The sequence below is a fragment of the Manis pentadactyla genome, chromosome 15 (genome assembly GCF_030020395.1).
Source record: "Manis pentadactyla isolate mManPen7 chromosome 15, mManPen7.hap1, whole genome shotgun sequence".
Lineage (NCBI taxonomy): Eukaryota > Metazoa > Chordata > Mammalia > Pholidota > Manidae > Manis > Manis pentadactyla.
The window spans coordinates 4378432-4401013 of record NC_080033.1 but is presented as its reverse complement, the minus strand read 5'-3'; the positions used below and the strand labels follow the sequence as shown (position 1 = coordinate 4401013).

The following is a 22582-nucleotide window of genomic DNA, read 5'->3' as shown; positions in this document are numbered from 1 at the left end:
ACTTATGCACAAAGGTTCACAGCAGCATTATTCATAATAGCCAGAAAGTGGAAACAAATTCCATCAGCAGATATACAGATAGACAGTGCAGCGGGTCCACGCAGTGGAATATTATTCAGTCATAAAAAGGAGTGAAACACTGACAGAGGCCACCTCGGGGATGAGCCTTGAGAACATCACACTGAGTGAAAAAAGCCAAACACAAAAGGCCACATATTGTCCGATTCCACTTACATGAAATGTCCAGAATAGGCAAATCCATAGAGACAGAAATCAGATTAGTGTCAGGGGCTGTGGGGAATGGGAAATGAGAAGTGACTGCTAATGGGGACAGGGTTTGAGGGGGTGATAGGACATTGTGGTGATGGTTGTACCACCATGAGCATGACAAAACACGGAACTGTGTGCTTTAAATGGATGAAACGAATGGTATGTGAAATTATGTCTCAACAAACTGTTTTTTTAAAGGGCAGGAAAGAAGGGAGGAAGAGAGGGAGGGAGGGAGGGAGGAAGAAAGGAGTCTGGGAGGACAGTCTTAGGTTCAGTAGAGCATGTTGGCAGGAGAAGGCGACTGGAGACCCAGGTCGGGGTGTGGGGTTGGGGGAGCAGTGCAGTCCGCAGCTCGGTTGGCCTGGAAATGTCATCTGCTATCACTGGTCAGGGTGTGGGCCGTTCGGGTCCATCTGCTAACCAGATGAAAGTCAACAAGGAACCAGCAGGGGACAGCAAAGGACCGCATAGACCCACGGACAGGAGCTCTGGCTGCGTGGTGCACCCTGTCCCCGACCGTGTGCCCGCCCCCAGCCTCTGCACCTCTTTACCTTTCTGGGTGCTCAGAGAGTCCACCCAGCTGCCCAGCCCAATACAATGGGTGGCTCCCTCCCTCAGCCTCACTGGGACAGGCACCAGAGCCTGCCGTCGAGGTCTCCTGAGCTCTGTGCTCCCTGTCTCTACAGTCCAGGCCTGTGCCAGGCCTGCTCTCCCTTCCCCCTCACCTTCCCAGCCTCCCTCCCGTCCTCCCACCACAAGTCAGCCCAAAGACCTTTCCAAAGCCCAAACTCAACACTGCCCTTTCCGGCTCAGGACCATCCATAGCTCCCCAGGGCCTCTCACCACAGCCTTCAACTCCCTGAGAGGCTTAGCCTCCCTCTGAGCATCCCTGCCCCTCACCCCTACCCTGTGGTCTATGGTCCCCCAGACTGAACTGGCAGACCCTTGGACATTCTATTCCTTCTGCCTGGAGCTTGCCCACCACTCCACTCTACTCACCCCACCCCGTTCATCCTCTAGGGCTCAGCTCAGACACTGCTTCCTCCAGGAAGCCCTCCCTGACCATCAAGTTGAGTCAGGTCCCCTTTCTGAGTTCATCCACCTCAGCCCTGCTCACTCTGGATTGTCACTGTCTGGGATCCGGTTTGTCTCCCTACTGGGCAGGGAACCCCCTGGGAGGGCAGGGTCAGGGCTATCTTGGTCACCCTTGGGTCCCAGCACCACCCAGCACAGAGCAGGCACAGGGCAGGGGCTCAAGGAAGGTATGTGTATGGATTCTCATTATCTATCTCTTCCCCTTTCTGTACCTAGCAGTCTCCATTCACTGACAAGCATTTATTGAGCAACTACTGTAGACCAAGCTCTGTTGAAGGAACTCAACTGGGCACCAGAGACATGAAGATCCACCAGATCAGCCCCTACTCTTAGGGAGCTTGCCGCCTAGTGGGGGAGGCAACATGCAGCCTGATGCAGAGAGAATTCATAGCAGACACTTATTGAGCACCTACTGTATGCCATGCACTGCACTAAATGCTCTACATTAATTATTTTGTCCTCACAGTTTTGTGAGGAAAGTACTATGATTATCCATATTTTAAAGATAAGGAAACTGAAGCTAAGAAACATCAGATTAGAGGTTGTTAATGGACAAACTGAAGATGGAACCAAAGGTTTTCTAACACCCAGGCTGTACCATCTGCTTTTTCCAGGCTGGAAGGATGAAAGACCCAGATGTCATCTGTGCCCATGGAAATGTCGGGGTCCGTGCATCCAAGCAGAGGGGTCTGCCTTCTACAAGCGGGCCCCGAGGAGAAGACAACGCCTAATGCAAAGAAGCTATCACCTTTGGGGGCATTTCAGGCACAAGTGTTTGGCCCAGTTAGGAAGAGACACCATCCTTGGCTGGAACTAGGTGCCCCGGCTCCTTCGCTGCCCCGGGTCCTTCGCTGCCCCACCCAGGCTCTGCCCACCAGGGGCCCCTGCCCACCACCGCCGCCACCTTCCTGTGAGTCCCCCACACCAATGATTCCTGATTCCCAGACTGCAGCTCCAAGGTTTACAAATGAAGAAGTGGCTGCCTGGGGAAGGAAGTGGGCTGGGCCAGGATCAAGGATGATTATGATTCATGGGGAAAAACCCTTCCCTCCGGAATGCAGCCCCTTTGTGTGCAAAGTGCATTGCCCTCTGAAAGGGTCTGGCACGGTCAGTGGTCTAGACGGACTGGCATTCTCTCCATCACTGATGGGGGCCAGGCTTTTTCCTACCCCTGGGGAGGCAGGGGATGAGTTTAGACTGAGGTATTTCTATCTGCTGTACACAGTGGGGGTTCCATGGAGATTGTTTGAGGAAAGCATCCCATTGCCAAAGCAAAAATTTCAAAATATGGAGCCATTTTTAGGTCCTGCCATGAGGAAACTCCAGGGTGAGAAAAGTATTCTATAACTAGATTCGGGTGGTGCAAGGTGAATTTCACGGTATGGAAATGATGTCCCTATACACAATGGAATATTATTCAGCCGTAAAAAGAAAAGAAATAGTGCCATTTGCAAGAACATGGATGGAGCTAGAGAGTATTGTGCTCAGTGAAATAAGCCAGGCAGAAAAAGACAAGCATCAAATTATTTCATTCATCTGTGGAGCATAAGAACAAAGCAAAAACTGAAGGAACAAAACAGCAGCAGACTCAGAGACTCCAAGAAGGGACTAGTGGTTACCAAAGGAAAATGGGTGGGGAGGCTGGATGGGGAGGGAGGGAGAAGGGGATTAAGGGGCACTATATTTGGAGATCACAGTATAGGTAGGTCACGGGGAAGGCAGTCCAGCACGGAGAAGACAAGTAATGACTCTATAGCATCTTGTTACGCCGATGGACAGTGACTGCAGTGGGATGTGGGGCGGACTTGGTGATATGGGTGAATGTGGAACCACTGTGTTGTGTATTTGAAGCCATTGTAAGATTGTCTATCAATGATACTTTAATGAAAAAAAAAAAGAAAAGAAAGAAAATGATGCCCCAGTGAAGCTGACAAAGAGACAATGACATTTATGAGATGATTGGAAATCTGAACATTGACTAGGTATTTGGAAATATTATGGAATTCTTCATTTAATTCACTTTGTAAGGGAAAATACGACACTGTTTTTTTTTTTAATGAGTTCTTATCTTTGCGAGGCACAGGCTAAGTATCCATGAGTAAAATGATAAGGATGGCTGGAATTCGCTCTCGTATAACACGGGAGGAGGGCGTGGGTGGGGTGAGGAAACGAGGTTGGCGTGAGCTGAGCCGGAAGACATTGTTGTTCCCTGGACTTTTGCTGAGTGTGTGAAATTTGGAATTTTTCCAAAATAAAAAGTTTTAAATTGTTTTTAACTGTAACTCTAAATCCAAGTCCAACCCCTTCCCATATTCGTGATGGACAAAATGAGGCTCAGAGAGAGGAAGGACTCCTAGCCCTGTGCCCCTTCCCAGGCCCTTCTGGACCTTAAGGGGTCCCCGCTTTAGATCCCTAACTCCTTTCACTTCCTGCCCTCCACCACCTTCCAGAAAAGCCCAGCCCCTCTCACTTACCAACCCAGCCCTCTACAGACAGCGCCTCATCCCATACCTAGACCCTTCCCTGAGTCCTTCATTGGCTCTCTTGCCCTTACTGGGCCTTACATGACCTAACTGTCTCTCCTGGGCCAGCCTGCATCAAAAGTCCTACCCTCTGGGTCCCCTGCTCCCTCTGTAAACACCTCCTCCCACCACCAGCACCAGGCTCCTTGCTGTCCTCACACTCACCAAAGACCTTCCTGCCACAGGGCCTTTGCACTTGCTGTGCCTTCTGCCAAAACACTCTTGCCTTCCGTTGCCTTCTCAGGCCTCAGTTCAAATATTCCCTCCTCAGAAAGGCCCTTCCTGACTGCCCCTAGCTAAAAGAACAGCCCCTGTCCCTCCCTATCTTTTTGCCCTATTTTATTTTTTTATAGTACTAGTATCTCCCTGACTTGATAGGCTGTAACAGCGTCTTGATGATTGCTCATCTCCCTCCCGCAGCATTAGCCCCACAGGGGAAAGGATGTCACCTGTGTTCCCAGCACAGACAAAAATATAGTCAGTGCTCAAAAAATATTTGTTTAGTGATTAAATGACTTGGAAAAACCCAGGTGAATGAGGTGGGAAGTGGATATCCAGGCAAAGGGAACAGCCTGGGCCAAAGACTGAGGCTTGCTCCTCTAATCCACCCAGTCTGGCCTGCATGGTAGTCTGGGGGCTCTTTCTAGGTGGAGGAATGAAGGGCACATGGGGTCCTTTCTCCCCAAGAACAGCCTCCCCAGGACCAAGCCCAGACCTTGCCAGGCCGACACAGGAAGCCACACCCAGAGGTCAGCTCCATAAATAAATATTGCAGCAACCTCAGCCTCACCCTTGCCCTGCAAGATAAGCAGGGGGAAAAGGGGCTAGATGGGGGTGTCAGAAACCGGCTTCAGCCTTCCTACGCCATTAGCTGTGGCCAATCCCTCAGTTCCAAGGTCCCTGCCCCAGGAGGGTGGGACAAGGGTCGTGCCAACCGGCCTAGGCCACTGTTTTCACCTAACAAATAGTGATTGAGGCAGTGGTGGACGGGGTCCCAGCAGGGAGCCACAAGGAGGAGGCCCTGGGTGGCTCTGGCCCCAGGGGGAGACAGGTACAGAAGCTCTTCCCAGCTGCCATGTGGAGAAGGTAAGACTTGCTGCTCCAAACTTCTGAGGCGATGGCCCTGGCCTCAGTTTCCTTGTCTGCATAATGGGTTCTTGGGAAGGGAGGGGTGGATGAGAGGACAGGTACAGCTGAGGATGTCAGAATAGGTAACAGTATCCTTAGTAAAATGTGTCAGTGACCCGCCAGCACCACCTCCTGCCTAGTGCACGCCCTGCAATAGATACGAGTCACGTGTACGACTGAGCATGAAGGAAAGTGCAGAAAAAACAGGTGACATGGATTTACTTAAGTTGACACATGCAAAATGTTATCATCTCAACGTGGAGTCACTATAAAAATGAATGAGCTATTTTACATTCTTCTTTTTTTTTTTTTTAGTCAGCAATAAGTCTTCAATATCTGGAGTGGATCTTTCACAGGGATCATCTCAGTTTGGATAAGCTAACGGACAGGTCAGGTAGACGACCATTGTCACCTCCTCACGGCCTCCCAGAATCTGCCCTCTGCCCCTCATTTGCTCCCCACATGCGCCCACACAGCCAGAGGGTCCTATTAACACCTAGGTCAGCTCCCGTCCTTCCCATGCTCAGAGTCTTAGTGGCTCTGGTCTCAGCATAAAAGCCAAAATCCTTCCCAGGCCCATGAGGCCCTGCAGGATCTGCCCCCATTCCCTCTCTGCTCTCCCACGATTACTCTGCTCAGGCCTCACTGGGCTCTTCCCTCTTCCTCACACTTACCAAAACATTTCTGCCACAGGGCCTTTGCACCTGCTGTGTCCCCTCCCTGGAATGCTCCTCCCCCAGATTCAACATGCCTCCCTTATTGAGTTGCTACTGCAGTATTGGCTCCTGCAACATCTTCTTTCTGCCCTACATAAATCAGGGTCCCAGCCACCTCCTCTCTTTTTCCCCATAGCAATATCTCCATCTGATACAAAATGATATGTGTTTGTGTTTATTTGTCTATTGACTGTGTCACCAGACAAAAGGTCAACTCTACGGGGCTGGCATTTATGTCTGTCCTTTTCATGACTATAACCCAGTACCTAGCCCAGTGCTGGGCTCATGGTAGCTGCTCAATAAACATCTGTGGAATGGTGAATGGACAATGGCGCCCATGTACCCAGAGCCCACAGGGCAGGCCCAGCATTGAGCCCCCCATGGGCCTGGTCTCCCTTTCCCCTCTGAGGAATCCCAGGGAGGCCTGTGGCACAGTCACCCACCTGCTTCACAGAGGCACAGCGCCTGCCCAGAACTGCCTGGTCTACTTTCCCCAGCAATGGGCCCGGCACACAGCTGTTGCTCAAAAAACCGTAGCTCTCGATGGGACCAAGGGTCCAGAGAGGGGCGCGGGAGGGGGTTCCGGGGGTGAATGGGGAAGGCCAAGGACACAGAGAAGGGTGGGTGTGATGCCGCGGGTGGGAGGCAGGCACGGTGGAGTGGGGACGGAAGCTGAGCTCTGCCCCAGTCTTCTCCAGCCTCAGCCTCGTCACACTCCTGAGCCAGACAGCAAAGTGCCAGAAACCCAGGCCCCCCTCCGTGTCATCCACACCTGGTGTCTGGTTCCGTGAACACTCTCAGCTCCTGCTGTGTGCCCAGCCCTGTGCCTGGCCGTGCCAGGGACATGGCAGTGACCATGGCAGCCTGGCCCTGCCCTCCCAGGACTCACGGTCCAGCGGGGGAGACAGATCCAGCCCCTGACCATGAAGATAAGGGTGGTCGGGGCTGGGGTTGGGGATCCCAGGGTGCATTTAACCCAGCCTGATGGTCCTGGAGGGCTTCCTGGAGGAAGAGGATTTGCTGGGTGAGGGATGAAATAAAGCAGAAGCAAGCAGGAATAAGATGGGTGCGGGGGACTCAAGGGAGGCAGGAGAACTGGAGCAGCGACTTGCCAGAAGGAAGGAAGGGCTCTCCCAGGAGGCTGGGCAGGCCGGCAGGGGCCACACGAACCTCCGTGAGAAGCTGGGCTTTTTCCCGAGGGTCCCGAGGAGCCATGCGGGCTCCGAGCACCACGGAAGGGGGTGAGACCAGGGCCAGAGACCGGGAGGAGTTGGGGAGGGGAACCAGACAAGGGGCAGCAAGGCACCTGGACCAGGGCAGAGGCCACAGGGATGGAGAGAAAGGGGCCCCCAGAAGGGAGGTTTAGGAGGCACAGGCCATGGGGCGTGGTGTGCTGGGGCCGTGGGGAGACGTCAGGGGCGAGGCCTGGGTCTCTGTGTCCCAGTGACGGGTGGACAGTGGCGCCATCTGTGATGAGAGGACGGGGATGAGGGGCGGGGCTGGGGGAAGACGCCTAGGTCAGTTTGGGACAAGGCGAGCGAGAGGTGCCCAGGGACATGCAGGAGAGGCATCCTGAATGCACTGGGATGAGGCCCCAGGGCTCGGGGGACAGGGCCGCGCCAGGACTGAACAGGGTGAGGTGAGGTCACTGGCAGGACAGGGGGGTTGGTGGGGAGACAGGAGGCGCCAGGTCACTGACACCCCCCAGTCAGAGCCCCCGCCTGCAAGGGCAGCTCAGGACGCCCGGTCCTGGAGGAGCAAAGCGGGACAGGTGAGCTGCAGGCATGGAGACTGCCCAGGAGCAGGCTGCGGGGGCCTCAGGGGGAGCAGGACCCAGCAGCCAGGGAGATACCGGTCATAACGCATCTGTGAGGGCCTGTCGGTCCCCAGACGTCCCTGTGGCCTCGGGTCCCCGCCCCACCCCCAATCTGAAAGTCCCAAAGCCCCTTCCTGCCTTTATTTTCTCCCCAACAACACGTACCTCCATCTGATACACATTTTACTTGTTTGTCCCCAACTGTCAGCCCCACGAGGGCAGGGATTGCACCTGCCTGGCAGATACAGCGCCCAGCAGGCTGTCGATGCTTATCCAACACTTGCTGAATAAATGAATGAATGATGGACTATTTGCTTTGTGCCAGGCAGACATTGTGATAAGTACTTCATGCAAGTTTACTCATTTACTCCTCACAACAGCCCTCTGAGGTGGGTGCTGTCACGCCCATTATACAGATGAGGAAGGTGAGGCCCAGCAGGCACCATAACCTGCCCCGGCTCATGGAGCAGGGAAGAGCAGAGCTAGGTGCGGGGCCCACACATTTAATACCTGTGATACCAGCCAGGCCTGGTGCTGGGGACCCAGCTCTGCCAGGTGCCAGCTAGATTTCTGACATGTAGCATTTCACTCACCACTTTCAACAAACCTGAGCAGGGTCGACACCAGCCCTGTTTGTCAGAGCAGTAAGAGGAGACCTGGCAAGGGGCTGCCCCTAGTCCCACTCTGGTGAGAGCAGAGCCACGGGCAAACCTGGGCTCTTCCTGGCCTCAAAGTCCCCAGATACAGGAAAACAAGGCCTCCAGAGAGGGAGGGAGAGAATGCGGATGTCTAGGCCCTGGGCAGGCAGCACCAAGAAGCAGAGCCCCAGAGACATTGCACAGCCTCCCAGCCTCCCTCCCTTCTGTGGCTATGGAAACAGAGCAGGGTTCAAATCCCCTCTCCCTGCAGGAACTTGGGCACATCAGAGCCCCTGCCCAGGGCCTCAGTTTCCCCATCTGCAAATGGGGGTTCTACCCGTGCCCACCGCACAGGACATCCCCTGAGATGACACCTAAAGGTCACACAGAGCTGAGGCTGGGAAAACAGAAGTCACACTTGATGAGTTTTCTTCCTCAGTGACCCTCAAACTCACCAGAGAGGCCAGGGTCTGGGCCATGGGTAAGAACTGTCCTAAAATCTTCCCCCGCCCCTCCTCTCTCCTCCCTGGCGACCTGGTTCTTCTGCTGGTACCAAACCCAGGTCTTTGGTACAAAGAAGGTTAGGCGATGCCCCAGGAGGCCTGGCTGGGTCCTGACCCCTGGCCGGTGCCTGCCCCACCCACTCTGGTACCCAAACAGGGCCCCAGATCCTCGGTGACTCGATCCCTCCAAATTCAGGTGATCTACCCCAGCTCCATATCGCCAAACCCTCCCTGGGTCCTGCGCCAGTCGGAGCCAAGCCCCAACCAGGAAGGGCCTCCGAGCACTGGAACACCAACGCCGCCGTCTTCAAGACCGGGTGTGGGGTGAAAGATGGCGCTGGCCGGGTGCAGCTGGCTCCTTCTCAGTGGTGAGCAACAGCGGTGTCCCCCAGAACCTCAGCCACCGTGGCCTCGGGGAAGGGAGGGCACCCCAGCCCAGAGGAGTGGAGGTGGGAGCCAGCAGCCCAGCATGCTGGGCAGGGAGGACGGCTCGGCTTCGCTCAGGTCCAGTTTGCCCCTCCGAGTGTGGGGCGGGGCAGCCAGGGGCAGCCACCCAGAGACTTTGCCGAGTGACTTCAGAGATTTCTAAGACCTGGGCCCAAGGTAGGGCAAGGAAGCCACCGTCTCTCTCCACCCACGTGGCAAACCCTTACTGAGCTGTGGAAGCTTGCGGTGAGTTCTAACCAGCAGCTCTGCCCCTCCCCGAGGATGTGGTTTGAGGCAGTTGCCTTCCCCTTCTCAGCCTCAGTTTCCTCATCTATGAACTGGGCCTACCTCGCAGGGTCACTTCAAGGTCATTGTAATGAGCACTTTTTTACAAGCATTTACTAGTGCTTGCTATGTGCCTGGAGCTGCTCTAAATGTTTTTCATGTGTTAACAAACCCTGTGAGGGAGGCCCACTCATGACCCCCACCACCACTTCACAGATGAGAAACCTGAGGCTCAGAGAGGTGAAGCCACTGGCCAGGGTCACACAGCCAGAAAGTGGCAGAGCTAAGTGCTAGACCGAGAGCCCCACCTCCTAGCCATGCTCTAGCAGACTGGAAAGTACCAGAAACCAAGCCAGGCATGCAAGTACTTCTTACGTGAGAACTGCCACAGCCACCCAGTCTGGCGTGTGGCCAGAATGGGTGGCCAGCCACACACAATTCAAACCCAAGCAGCCCTGACCAGCTAGTCGGGTTTGGGGCTTATCTGTTGGGCTGAGCAGGACCAGGGTGGAGGGTATCGGTCATGTCCCTCCCTTCTGCTGTGGTGGAGCCTGGAGAGGCAGAGGAGGAGCACTGGACTGGGAACCAGGACTCGGGGGCTGGAGGAGCCAGCCTGATCTCGTACAAGTTGGCGGAGTGGCTCCCACAGCGGGAAAACCCTTGGGCCCCTGGAAATCCAGGGGTCAACCGGGCTGAGCACACGCTGTGCACTTGTTGAGTGCCTCGTGCTAGACCCTTGACACAGTCCGTCCAGTTCTGTCCTCAGAACCCTCCTCTTCTCCAAGATGGAGACCCTGCCTCTGGCTCGCCTTTACTAAGCACTTACTGTAGACCAGGAGCCCACGTCTCCCGCTCCGTCAAACGGGAGGAGTGGTCCGGCCACCTCATCCGACCCCTCCGGCTCCTCTTCCTCAGCCACGTTCCTGAGCACAGGGGCTGAGGTCACTGTCACCCCCAAGCCTGCCCAGCCAGCCGAGGGGGACAACGTGACGCTGGCTGTCCATGGGCTTTCGGGAGAGCTGCTTGCCTACACCTGGTATGCTGGGCCCACACTTAGCCTGTCTTACCTGGTGGCCAGCTACATAGTAAGCACGGGTGACGAGACCCCTGGCCCAGCCCACACGGGGCGGGAGGCTGTGCGCCCCGACGGCAGCCTGGACATCCAGGGCGTCTCAGCCCGGCACTCGGGCACCTACATCCTGCAGACTCTCAACAGGCAGCTTCAGACGGAGGTGGGCTTCGGACACCTGCAGGTCTATGGTGAGACACCCCCGGGACCCCGCTCCACCCCAGCTGGGCCTTCCCACCTCCTTCCCATCCCCTCTTTAAAAATAGATAAATAAATAAATAAGTCTAAAAAATTTTTAAACCATCAAAAAAAAAAACAAACCCAAACATAAAATGTTCACCTCCCTCAGGATGACTTCCAGGATTAGCCCTGCTGCATGTCCCATTCTCTGCCCCTCTGGGACCCCTCCAGGATCCAACCGTGACCCTTGCCTGGGGAGGGTAAGGCCTGGGAGCAGGCAGTGCCCGGGGCCCTCCCCCTCTGTCTTTTGCCCCCTAGAGATCCTGGCCCAGCCTGAGGTTATGACCAACAGCACAGCACTGGTGGAGCGCCGAGACACCCTGCACCTGATGTGCAGCAGCCCCGGCCCCGCCAAGGTCCGCTGGTTCTTCAATGGCGGGGCCCTACCCATCGACATCCGCCTTGGCCTGTCTCCCGATGGCCGGGTGCTGACCCGGCATGGCGTCCGCAGGGAGGAGGCCGGAGCCTACCAGTGTGAGGTCTCGAACCCGGTCAGTGTCAGCCGCAGCAAGCCCTTCAACCTGACTGTGTACTGTGAGTCCCCTTGGCCCCGCCAGATACCCAGCGTCCAGCCCTCATAGATGGGGAGACGGAGGCCAGGAAGGGGGGCCCAAGGACACACAGGGAGTGATGAGCCGGGGTTAGGGACCAGGGATCCCTCTTACATGAATGCACTTGGTCCATCTCCTAAGGACTCAGGACCACCTTTGCACTTGATTAATCCTTCAGTTTGAAGCAAGAGCCACAGGGAAGGGCACAGGACTGGTCGGCTTTGAAAGGGAGGAGGGAAGTGAGTGGTAGGACGGGAGGAGAGATCAAATAAAAAACATAACCAAAGTGTGAAGTCATTCCCAGGGGCAGCAGATATGCAGTGTGGAATCCAGGGGAAATAAATCACTGAGGTATGCGAGGGCCGGTGGTGTAGAAAAACTTAGAGCCTAGAATCCTGCATCTGGGAAATTCTGGATTTAAGAAGCACTGAATTCTAGACTCTGAGACTGCTGGAAACTCTAGAAGCAGAGATTCTTCAAATCTTAGAATCTAATTCTAAAATCTTAGAACCACCCAGCCTTAGAATCTTAGAAACCTAGATTTCTAGAATCTTAGAGTCCTAGAGCCTTAGAAACATCCACTTTTAGAGCCCTAGAATTCTAGACTCTTAGAATGGCTTATCAAAAAATCAATCATTTTGACTTCCTCTTTTTTTTTCTTAATGGAGACATAGATTCCAAAACAAAATTTCTTGAAATTTTGTCTGGCCCAGTACTCTCTTTCTGCAGAAGAGAAAACGCAGATCCCCTGAGAGGGAAAGTGGTTCTCAAGATCCTAGGGCAAGTTTAGAGACATGTGGGATTCGAAAAGGCCAGAGCTTTTCAAGTCCACTAGGCCCAGATATTCCCAGGGGCACAGCCTGGTGGACAGAAAGCCAGGGGTGCCCACCTCTCCTCCCCTCTCCCTCCTGCCCCCGCAGTTGGCCCAGAACGCGTGGCCATCCTCCAGGATTCTACCGCCCGCACGGGCTGCACCGTCAAAGCTGACTTCAACACGTCCCTCACCCTGTGGTGCGTGTCCCGGTCCTGCCCAGAGGCCGAGTATGTGTGGACCTTCAACGGGCAGACCCTAAAGAACGGTCAAGACCACCTCAACATCAGTGGCATGACAGCGGCCCGGGAGGGCACGTACACGTGTATTGCCAAGAACCCCAGGACCCTGCTTTCTGGATCGGCCTCAGTGGTGGTCAAGCTCTCTGGTGAGTTGCCCCCAGTCTGACCACTGCCCCATCCCCACGGAGGCTCAGTCGGACTGTGAAGGTCTGATTGCTCCACCAACAATTAGGTGACCATTTGCCCAACAGACAATTGGAAAGTGAGAGACTCTCAACCCATTCATTGCTGGCCAGGTGACGAAGAGGCATCAGTGAACCTCTCTCCATCCAGGTGACAAAGGAGACAGTCCATACCTTGTCACCTGGTAAACAAACGACACATCAGACTCTTTTCCTTGAGGCCTGGCAGAGTGGGAAATGGGCCACATGTGCCACACTGCAACAGCAGAGAGGGAACTGTTCAAATGTCCCTTTGTGGGCATGCCCCCGCCCTAGATTCCATCTGCTACAGCTGCCTAGGGGCTAGGCCCACTCCCTGCCACCTGGACAGAGGAACTTCTCTGCAGCCAACTAGATCACCCAGTTATCAGTCCCAGAGGGCAGTGTGAGCACACACACACACACACACACACACACACACACACACACACACACACAGGAAATCACAGCCAATTGTTGGCAAATGGAAAAACACAGCCAATGAGGCACTCACTGTCTTGCCTCTGTCCTTAACCGATCTGGGGGCCGGGGGTAGTGCAGACACAGCTGGTGTTTTCAAAACCATCAGGATCCTCGGGGGATGTTTTCTCATCCCCTGGGGATGGTGGCTTTGAACATGAGGGCCTCACTGATCCTGCCTTGGTTCCTTCCCGAGCGGCCACCAGCCCTCAGAGACAATGGAAGCTGTCCTTCCCTCCCTCCTCCCCCTGCTACTAACAAGCTGGGTCTCATCCAAAGGGTAGATGCTCTTTCACCCAAAACAGAAAAGGCAGCCCCAGAGGTAAGTGTGCCTCCTGCCCCCCACCGACCTGGGGCCTTGGCAAGAGACAGGGGAGTGGGCCAGGGGACGTCAGGCACTGCCTCGAGCCCTGACCATGCAGGCCGAGACGGGGGGTGTCCAAGGTGCACAGGTATGTGTGGTGAGTGGGTACAGTGCCCCCAAGGGCCGCCCCCTGAACCGTGGCAGGTGCCGGGGCAGAGACAGAGGGAAAGGAGATACCACCTGTCCCCCGTCTGAGGGAGACTCTGACCTGATGGAGGGGACATAGCCTCTGTCCTTGGAGAGATGGTCCAGGAACAGGAAGGCACGGCCTCCGTATTCAAGGAACTGCCAGTCAGAGGGAAGAGGCAAAGCCTCCTACTCCGTGGACTTCCGTGGAGTGATGGAGGGGGCATGGCTCCCGCCTCAGTGAGCTGCCAGTACAGATGCAGGAGGCGCAGCCCACACCTGGGAACATTTTGTACTCTGATGGGGAGATGCGGTCTTGAGGAGACACGGCCCTTTATCCTTTATTTTTGAGAATTCCTGGTCAGGTGGCGGGGACACAGTTTCCACCTTTGGGGTACTCCCAATCTGCTGGGGGAGTACAGCACCCCCCCAACTTTCTATGAATGTCCAGTCTGATGGGATAGACAGGCCCCATCCCACTGCTGAATTCCCCAGCCCAGTAACTGGAATTTCCAATCTGGTGGAGCAGATATGGCCTCCCACCCTCTAGAATCTTTCAGTCTGATCAGGAAACTACAGCCCCCTAAATTCTGAGGTCTCTTATTTGACAGAATAGACACAAACTGGGGTACACAGCTATCTGATGGGGGAGACAAGGCCCCCATAGTCTGAGAATTTCCAATCTGATGGAGGAGACATAGCCTGTCTATTTTGAGAATTTCCAATCTGATGGAGGAGACATTCATTCATTCCACATTCTAGGGTCTTCTAGTTCCGTGTGAGAGATGTCCCCGCAAAGGCTGGAAATTCCTGGTCTAATGGGAGGAGATGGCCCCCCCCTCAGTGGGGTCTCCCAGTCTGATGGGGGAAGACACAGCTCCCTGGCAGGCGTTGTTGGGACACAAAACCCACGTCCACCACCACACCAGTCACTTCCTTCCTCTGTCTCCTTCCCAGCACCCCACATGGGGGAGCACCAGCCAGTTGTGGGGGGCATAGATGAGCTTCTGGGGGCCGGAGGGGGCACTAAGCCCAGTGCAGGCCGAGCTGACCCAGCCCCCCTCGTTCTCTCCCCAGCGGCAGCAGTCGTCATGACAATTGTGCCTGTGCCACCCAAGCCAGCGGAGGGCCAGGACGTGACCCTGACTGTGCAGGGCTACCCCAAGGACCTGCTGGTCTATGCCTGGTACCGCGGGCCAGCCTCAGAGCCCAACCGGCTGCTCAGCCAACTGCCGTCAGGGAACTGGATCGCAGGCCCCGCGCACACGGGCCGGGAGGTGGGTTTTGCCAACTGCTCGCTGCTGGTGCAGAAGCTGAACCTCACGGACGCCGGCCTCTACACACTCAAGACCGTCACACTGCAGGGCAAGACTGAGACGCTGGAGGTGGAGATGCAGGTGGCCCGTGAGTGTGCGGGAGACAGGAGAGGGCCCCTCTTTCCAGACAGGGGCTCCCAGATGGGCCTTCGCCATGTCCATAAGGCTGGGACATGTAGATCACACGTGGACGTGACTTCCCATCGGACTGAGGGGGGCCTTGCTTCTTTCACCTGAGATGGGGTGGGGGGTCCCCAAATGGAACTCCTGACTCTTCTGTCAAGCTAATGACCTAGCCTGGAGTAGGCAGGCCTCCTTCATCAGACTGAGGGCTACTAAAAGGGGCTTCTATGCCTTCTCTGTCATGTGAGAGGTATACCACGCTGGACGTTTTAAGAGAAGGGACATAGTTTGAAGGTAGGGCATCCTTTTTTCTGCAGGCAAGTGGGCCCTAAAACATAGGAAATAGCGCTCCTACTACCATATTGGGGAAATGGGTGAATGATGGGGGTTCACCTCCCTCATCAGACTTGAGGCAGAGAGCAAGGGGTGGGTCATGCCTCCCTCTTCAAACTGGGAGATCCCAGACAATGGAGATAAGGTCTCATCCTCTGTATTACAGTAAAAGTCAGGTCAGCACTTCTACCATCAGAGGGGGAGGATTTATCTCTCAAATTGAAATAGGGATGGTCTCCTCTGTTAGGGTGGGGGCTTCTAGGCGGCGGGGATTGTGTCTCCTCTCCCAGAATGGGAGTGCCTGGTGGTCAGGAGCAATGTCTCTTCTGTCAGACTGGGAATTCCATGACCACGGAATTGGATCATGGCCCCAATCAGACTGGGGGCTCTCAGAGGCAGGGACCATGTATCCTCCATCAGACTGGGGGCTCCCATCAGACTGGGGGCTCCCAGAGGCAGGGACCATGTATCCTCCATCAGACTGGGGGCTCCCATCAGACTTGGGGCTCCCAGAGGCAGGGACCATGTCTCCTCCATCAGACTGGGGGCTCCCATCAGACTGGGGGCTCCCAGAGGCAGGGACCATGTCTCCTCCATCAGACTGGGGGCTCCCATCAGACTGGGGGCTCCCAGAGGCAGGGACCATGTCTCCTCCATCAGACTGGGGGCTCCCATCAGACTGGGGGCTCCCAGAGGCAGGGACTATGTCTCTTCCATCAGACTGGGGGCTCCCATCAGACTGGGGGCTCCCAGAGGCAGGAACCGGGTCTCCTCCATCAGACGGGGGCTCCCATCAGACTTGGGGCACCCAGAGGCAGGAACCGGGTCTCCTCCATCAGACGGGGGCTCCCATCAGACTTGGGGCACCCAGAGGCAGGGACCATGTCTCCTCCATCAGACTGGGGCCTCCCATCAGACTGGGGACTCCCAGAGGCAGGGAGCAGATCCACCTCTCAGAGTGGGCGTCCCCAGAGGCCCGAGAAACCGTGTCTCTGAGGCTGGTTGTAGTTTCATCTGTTAGACCAGGAGCTGGGAACTAGGTCCTTCCCCAGTCTGGAGTCCGCCTCCCCATCAGACCAGGCACTCTCAGAAGGCGTGTCCCCGAGTCATGTCTCCCCCTTCACACTGGCAGCTTCCAGCGTCAGGAAATCAGTCACTGCCAGATACTCCTAGATACCCCCCCTCATCCATTCATCCATGGAACCCTGGTTTCCTGGGTCAGCGCTGGGGGGAGAATGGCGTCCAGTGTCAGCAGCCACCCCCAGGAGCCTCGGAATCCCTTTTCATTTGTCTCTCTCCTCGCAGTCACCCTCCCTCCCTCGCATGAGGACCAGAGCCGCCCTCCTGACCCTGAACCTGGCCCAGGCTGAGCGTGGGGCGGGTGGGGCTGCCGGGAGGCCGCGGGGGTGGGGGCAGGAGGAGGGGTGGGGGTCCTGGGACCTGGTGCTCCGCCTCCCTCACAGCCTCCTCTGCCCCCTGCCCCCCTGCTCCCTGCAGCCCCGGAGTAGCGGCGGCGCGGCCATGGAGACCTCCGGAGAGAAGAGCCCTTGGCACCATCCCCGGCACCGTCTCCCCTGAGCAGAGGGCGGACGCCGGACAGCCGTCTGCGTTCTCCTCCTCCCACACTAGACTTAGGATCGACAGGGCCCTACTCCTGCCCTGAGTTGTCAGCCGCAGAGGCCATAAATGTCCTGGTTAACACACGCCATGTGTCAGCCTCTCCTTCCCCCACCGCCAGCCCCGCCGTTTCCCGGTGGCCAAAGTTGCTTCCTCTCCCACCTGAAATGATTCTCTGCTAGGGCGCGCGCGGGCACAGGGAGACCCCGATCTCAGTGCCGCAGCCCCCGCTGCCCAGTGTGAGGGCCTCGGGCTCCTCCCACACTTCCCCAGGTTAAAGCCGATGGTCCTGCTTCCCAGTGGGCTAAAGCCTGCCCCTCCCTGGGGCACCGGGCAGCCGGTTCTGTAGGACATGGCCCTCCACCACGCTGCACCTCACTCCATCACCCAGGCCCTGAAACAAGGCTGTTGGTACCAGGACAGGGAATGACCACATTTCTCAAGAAGAGTTCCAGCACTTACTACCCTTATCCACTTCACCAAAGATGCTCCTTCGTGTCCTCCATTGTCGTGGGATTCTGCCCCCCACAGCCCCGTGTCTCTCTTAAGTACCATCTGCACAATCCTAACAATATCTCCTTCCTTCTCTAGCCACAGAAAAGGCCTGTGACTAAATGAATGCAAACAGAGTAGGGGTGGGGGTGAGGGGTTGAGGCAGGGGCAGTGGGGGCCAGAGAGGGGGTGTCTTCTAAGTCCTGTCACTCCCAGGGCCTGAGCCACACACCACATGCAGGGCAGATGCGCCGCTAGAGAAAACACTTAGCGTTGGTCAGAAGCAATGATAGCAGACTCCAGACTTGGGGTAGCAAGGGAGGTCTGAGCAGGGGTGGAAAAGCTTACTAAAGGAATTTCCCAGAAACTTTCAGGATAAAGCCTTTCTGGGGATGGCCATGTCAAGTTGGGAAGATGGGTGATGAAACACCCCCAGAATGAGGGTTATAAAATCTGGGTTATACTCCTATATTTGCCCATGGATTCATTAGACCCTAGTTTTTCTATCAGTTAAAAAAAAAAATGTGGATTTAGAGTAGACTAGAGTTTTTTCAAATCATTTTATTAGCCTCAGAGCCAAGTATATAAGCTTACATGATAGGTCCATACATTATTTAAAATAGCAATGCAATAAAAGCAGATACCAATTCAAAACTATATCCCTCTATCTCCCCAAATTTCTACTCACTTGAAAAAAAAATTCCTTAAATTTAAATAATACTTGGATTACAGAGGCAATTAAAATGCCTAATACAACCAAGGTCAAATAAATAGTGAAAACTCTAGACGTAGAGACCTGTGGGATACAACCAAGGCTGTGCTTGGAGGGGGAACGACAGCCTTAAATGCTTAAATGCATTGAGAGTACTCAGAAAGGAGCTCGAAAATGAACAAAACAAGCTTTTCACTCAAGAAACTGGAAAACACCCACAAAATAAACCAAAGAAAAAGAGATAAGGGATTAAGAAAGGTAAAATCAGAAACAAATGAAATATAAAACAAAACATAAGAGTTCATCAATAAAACCTAAAACTGGTTCTTTGGAAATGCCAATATAATACACAAACTTTTTGCAAGTGTAATGAAGGTCCGAGAAGACTAATATATAAAATAAAAGAGAAACTGGTCTGGTTGAACTGGAAGATCTGTGCCAGGATAGATGCCCAACGAATATATATATTGAAGGAAGAGGGTGTGCAGGCCTTGTGGATAGCTCCCCAGCAGCCACTCCCCTCTCCCCTTTCAGGGTGGCAGGCACTGCCTCCCATAAAAAGAGCTGAAAATGGCAGGTACTCACTTTCCCAGGATGCCTTGCAGCTATAGTTTCCACATGACCAATTCTGGCCAATGAAGGAAGGACAGAGCCAAAAGCCGTCACTGACCGTCCCACCTGTGGGGGACGCTAACAAAACTCCACGGAGTTTGAAGCTATTACCTTAATTAGTGGGCAATGGCACAGTTAAAAATGAGGATGGATTTGAGCCCATCCTCTTAACCCAGACACTACCAACCCAAAATGGGAAATAGCACCCGTATTCTCCACCTGTCCCCAAGTTCACACAAGAGTCAGCAACATGTAGTAAGGCTAAGCCTAGGTATATCGGCTGGAAGTTCTCTTCTGAGGCTAGTAAGAGAGACTGGACATAAGACAACACAAACAGCAAAGAGAGAGAGAAGACTAAGAACACAGAGAAACTGGTCTGTGTCAGAGTAGCTTAGCATGAAAAGATTATTTCTCTCTCATAAAAAACAGCCAGAGGCCGACTGTTCAGAGCTAGAATGGTGACTCCAAGGTGTCCTTAGGACCCAGCTCTTTCTATCATTCTGCTCCATCATTCTTAGCTTGGGGCTTCCATTCTCTTGATCACCTCGTGGTGTAAGATGGCTGCTGCAGTTGCAGCTGCCTTGTCTACATTCCAGACAGGGAGCAGAAAGAAAGGGAAAAAGGACAAAAACAGCCCCACGCCAGTCTATGGACTGTGCCCCTTTTAAGGAACCTTCCCAAAGTCCCATCCTACAACTTCTACTTAAAGCTGATTGGCCAGCTCTTAGTCACAGGGCCAGCCTAGCTGCAAGGGAGGCTGGGCCATGTAGTCTTATCCCTGAGTATATTGTTGCCTCAGAGAACATCAGGGGCCTCGTACCAAGACGGGGGAATGGCTTCCAGTTGGACAGCGGGCATGTCATGCCAGGCTTTGGAACTCCAAGATCCCAAGGTGGACACAATGGTCTTTCCCACCTAAGCCTGAAGGGAAAGAGCCACAGCCAGAGTCGCAAGAGTTTGGGAGAGACTGGGGGTGTGTTCAGCTGGGGCTGGCTCTGTGCAGCGCAGAATGAGGCCAGCCAGAGGGAGTGAAGCAGGAGGCAGCTCATGTTTCTAGGTCAAGCCAGATCCCATATCCTCTGGGTTTGCCGGCTCAGGTGTTCCTAGGACCAAGTTTCCTGTCCCTCTAGGTACCTTTGGACTTATCAATTGAACCCTCCACACAGTCCGATCCCCTTCTTTAACAGTCCAGGAAAGAACACCAATATCCACACAATAACAGTAGCTCCTCTGTCTTGAGCGTTCGTTTTGTCCTTTTGCATGCACATTCTCAGTGAGTTTCTACAACAATCATTTTTAGTAGTTACTGCCAGTCCCTCCACTGTACGGGAGAGGAAACGGAGGCACAGAGCGGTAAAACCCTTGCTCTGGTCCCACAGTGCCCTTGGCTGCTGGGCAGAGACGCTGGCTGCTGAGTCCCCTTCATTCCTTAACAGGGCAGCCCCGTCAAGGGCCAGGCTCAGAGCCCAGACAGGACTGAGTCAGCCACTTTTAGCTAGGGGATTTGACATACGTTGCTTTTCCTCTCCTTTAAATTGGAGATCATCATAGTACCCGTCTCCTAGGATTGTCGGAAAGGGTAAATTAGTCCATACAAGTAAAGAATCTAATAGAAAAGTGGTCGATGAGTGCTTTTGACCCCCACTCCAGTGTTAGCTTTTGGTGATAGGCAGTGGAAAGACCAAAAATAACAATTTTTCTGTAATTTCTTCTTCCTGTGGGACTTAATTAACCCTACTGCACAGGGTTGCCTCATTTTCTGTAATACATGATGGTCTTGAAAATTGCAGTCACTGAAAATGGCTTACAAGAAAAAACAGTAAAGTGTGTTTGAGCTTTCAGAATGACCACGTTAATCGTCAGGTTCCGGGGAACGGCCTCCCTGTGAAACGGGGCCATGTTTCCTCAGTCTCCTAGCTGTTTATTAAAAAGTGCACATCCCAGGAGGTCTGTGTCACCAGGAAAGACGCCTGCAAGCTGAATTTTTTAAATAAATAGCCTGGGTGATTTCTGTCAGCTGGCAAGGTGGGAGACCCGCTTGCAGGGGCTGTTTGACAAGAAAAGGAAAGTGAGGCACCCCGAGGATAAGGCGACTTGCTGAAAGTTACTCAGCCAGGAAGGGGCAGGGGCAGGAATTGGCTCAGAGAGGGGCAGGAACTGGCCCAGGATCACACCCCAGGTTTCAGACTGAAGGCGGAGACTGGGGCCCTCCTCTGCCCCAGAGGGCGAAGGGCAGCTCCCCACCCCTCCCACAAAGCCGCAGATCCCACAGGGTGCCTGGGGCCCTCGGCCTCCGCTGGCCTCCACTAGCCACAGGTGGAAGGCAGGCGGGTCCCCAGGCAGCCTCGCCTCTCCGTTCCCATTCCTCCCCCCACCCCAAGATGCCTTTTCTCAAGTGACCTTTCTGCAGTGGGAGGGTAGAGGTGGGGCAGGAATGACCTTGAGGCCGGAGCACACAATGGCCCAGTCACTGTTTGGAGCCCTGCCAGTCAGAGGAAGGAAACCTGCCCTGTTTTCCAACCCTGGGCTGGAATGTTGATTCAGGATGGAGAGAGGAGGAGGGTGAGAGAAGGGAGGGCAGAGAGGACAGAGAGGAGGGAAGAGGATGGGGTGGAAGGAGGAGGTGAGGGAGGAGGAAGGAGAAGTATGAGAAGGAGGAACAGGGTGCCTGGCACCAGGGTGCCAAAGCCAGACTTTGGGAACTAAGCAGGGGGACTGGTCAGCTCCCCCTGCTACACAGCACAGAGTCCAGAGAGGGCATCCAGCAGCCTGAGGTTGCACAGGACCCAAGCGGCCAAAGGGCCTCACCTGTGCTGCTAACCACAGGCAGGAGCTCCCTGAGATCCCACAGTGACCTTCAGCAGCGGATGTCAGCCCAGCCATTCCTCAGAAGAGGATACAGAGGTCCCCAGAGTAAGGTCACATTTCTGTAATCATCCCCCCCATGGGTCACAGCCCATATCTTATCCCCTCTCACTGTGCTGTGGCCACACTGGCCTCCTGTTTGAATAACCCACGCAACTCCTGCCTCAGGGCCTTTGCACTGGCCTCTGGCACTGCCAGGAATGTTCTTACCCTAGATACCTGAATCACTGCATTCAGGTCTCTGCTCAAAAGTCACCTCCTCAGAGGGGCTCTTGAAACACCTGATGTTCTCTAGCTTTGTTCTTCATAACATTTATGATGCACATGCCCAGCTTTACATAAATGATATATTTCTTTCTTTATGTTCTCGTTATCTGTCTTCTCCACTAGACTGAGCTCCATCAGGCAGGAATTTGTCCCCTTTGCTCACTGTGTTGTGTCTGTCACCTACACCAGCATCAGCAGGGCTGGTTCCTCTGGAGGCTCCAGGAAAAACTCTGTCCCTTGCCTCTTCCAGTTCCTGGTGGCTGCCAACGTCCCTCGCTGTGGCTGCACCACTCCGATGGCTGCTTCTGTCTTCATATCACCTTCTCTTCTGTGGTCAAACATCTTTCTGCTCCTTATAAGGATACTTGTTACTACATTTAGGACCCACCCAGATGATGCAGGATAATCTCCCCATCTCATGAACCTGTACTTCATCACATCTGTGAAGTCCCTTTTGTCATACATGGTAACATTCCTAGGTTCCAGGGACTCAGAACTGGGCAGCTTTGGGGGGCATTATTTAGCCAACCACATGTTGAGACCTGAAAGATCAGAGGAGCTGGGTGGAAAGGTGGCAGGAAAAGCCATTTCAGACAGAGGGTCCAGCATGTACAAAGGCCAGGAGGCAGGAAAGCAGGTTCAAGGCCAGTGTGGCAGGGCTTTGTGGGCCACCAAGAGGCCTTTGGCCAAGTGACGTGGGAGCCACAGGAGGGCTCTGGGCAGAGGCTGGCAGCCCTGTCTCAGGTTCTACAGGCAGTAGTAA

General features: G+C 54.5%; 1 protein-coding gene across 2 annotated transcripts; it reads left to right on the top strand.

The window, feature by feature from the left end:
* The first annotated feature begins 8702 nt into the window (after positions 1 to 8702).
* Positions 8703 to 16952, top strand: CEACAM16 (CEA cell adhesion molecule 16, tectorial membrane component). 2 transcript variants are annotated; one of them, XM_057492692.1, is made up of 7 exons: positions 8703 to 9056; positions 10315 to 10659; positions 10967 to 11242; positions 12180 to 12458; positions 12564 to 12645; positions 14560 to 14886; positions 16752 to 16952. In XM_057492692.1, exons 1-6 carry the CDS (start codon positions 9020 to 9022, stop codon positions 14855 to 14857), a joined length of 1317 nt encoding a protein of 438 aa, XP_057348675.1. In that variant the 5' UTR covers positions 8703 to 9019; the 3' UTR covers positions 14858 to 14886; positions 16752 to 16952. The 2 variants fall into 2 exon arrangements, with proteins under 2 accessions (XP_057348675.1, XP_036741800.2); XM_036885905.2 differs by lacking the exon at positions 12564 to 12645 and having other exon boundaries at positions 8708 to 9056.
* The last annotated feature ends 5630 nt before the right edge of the window (positions 16953 to 22582 follow it).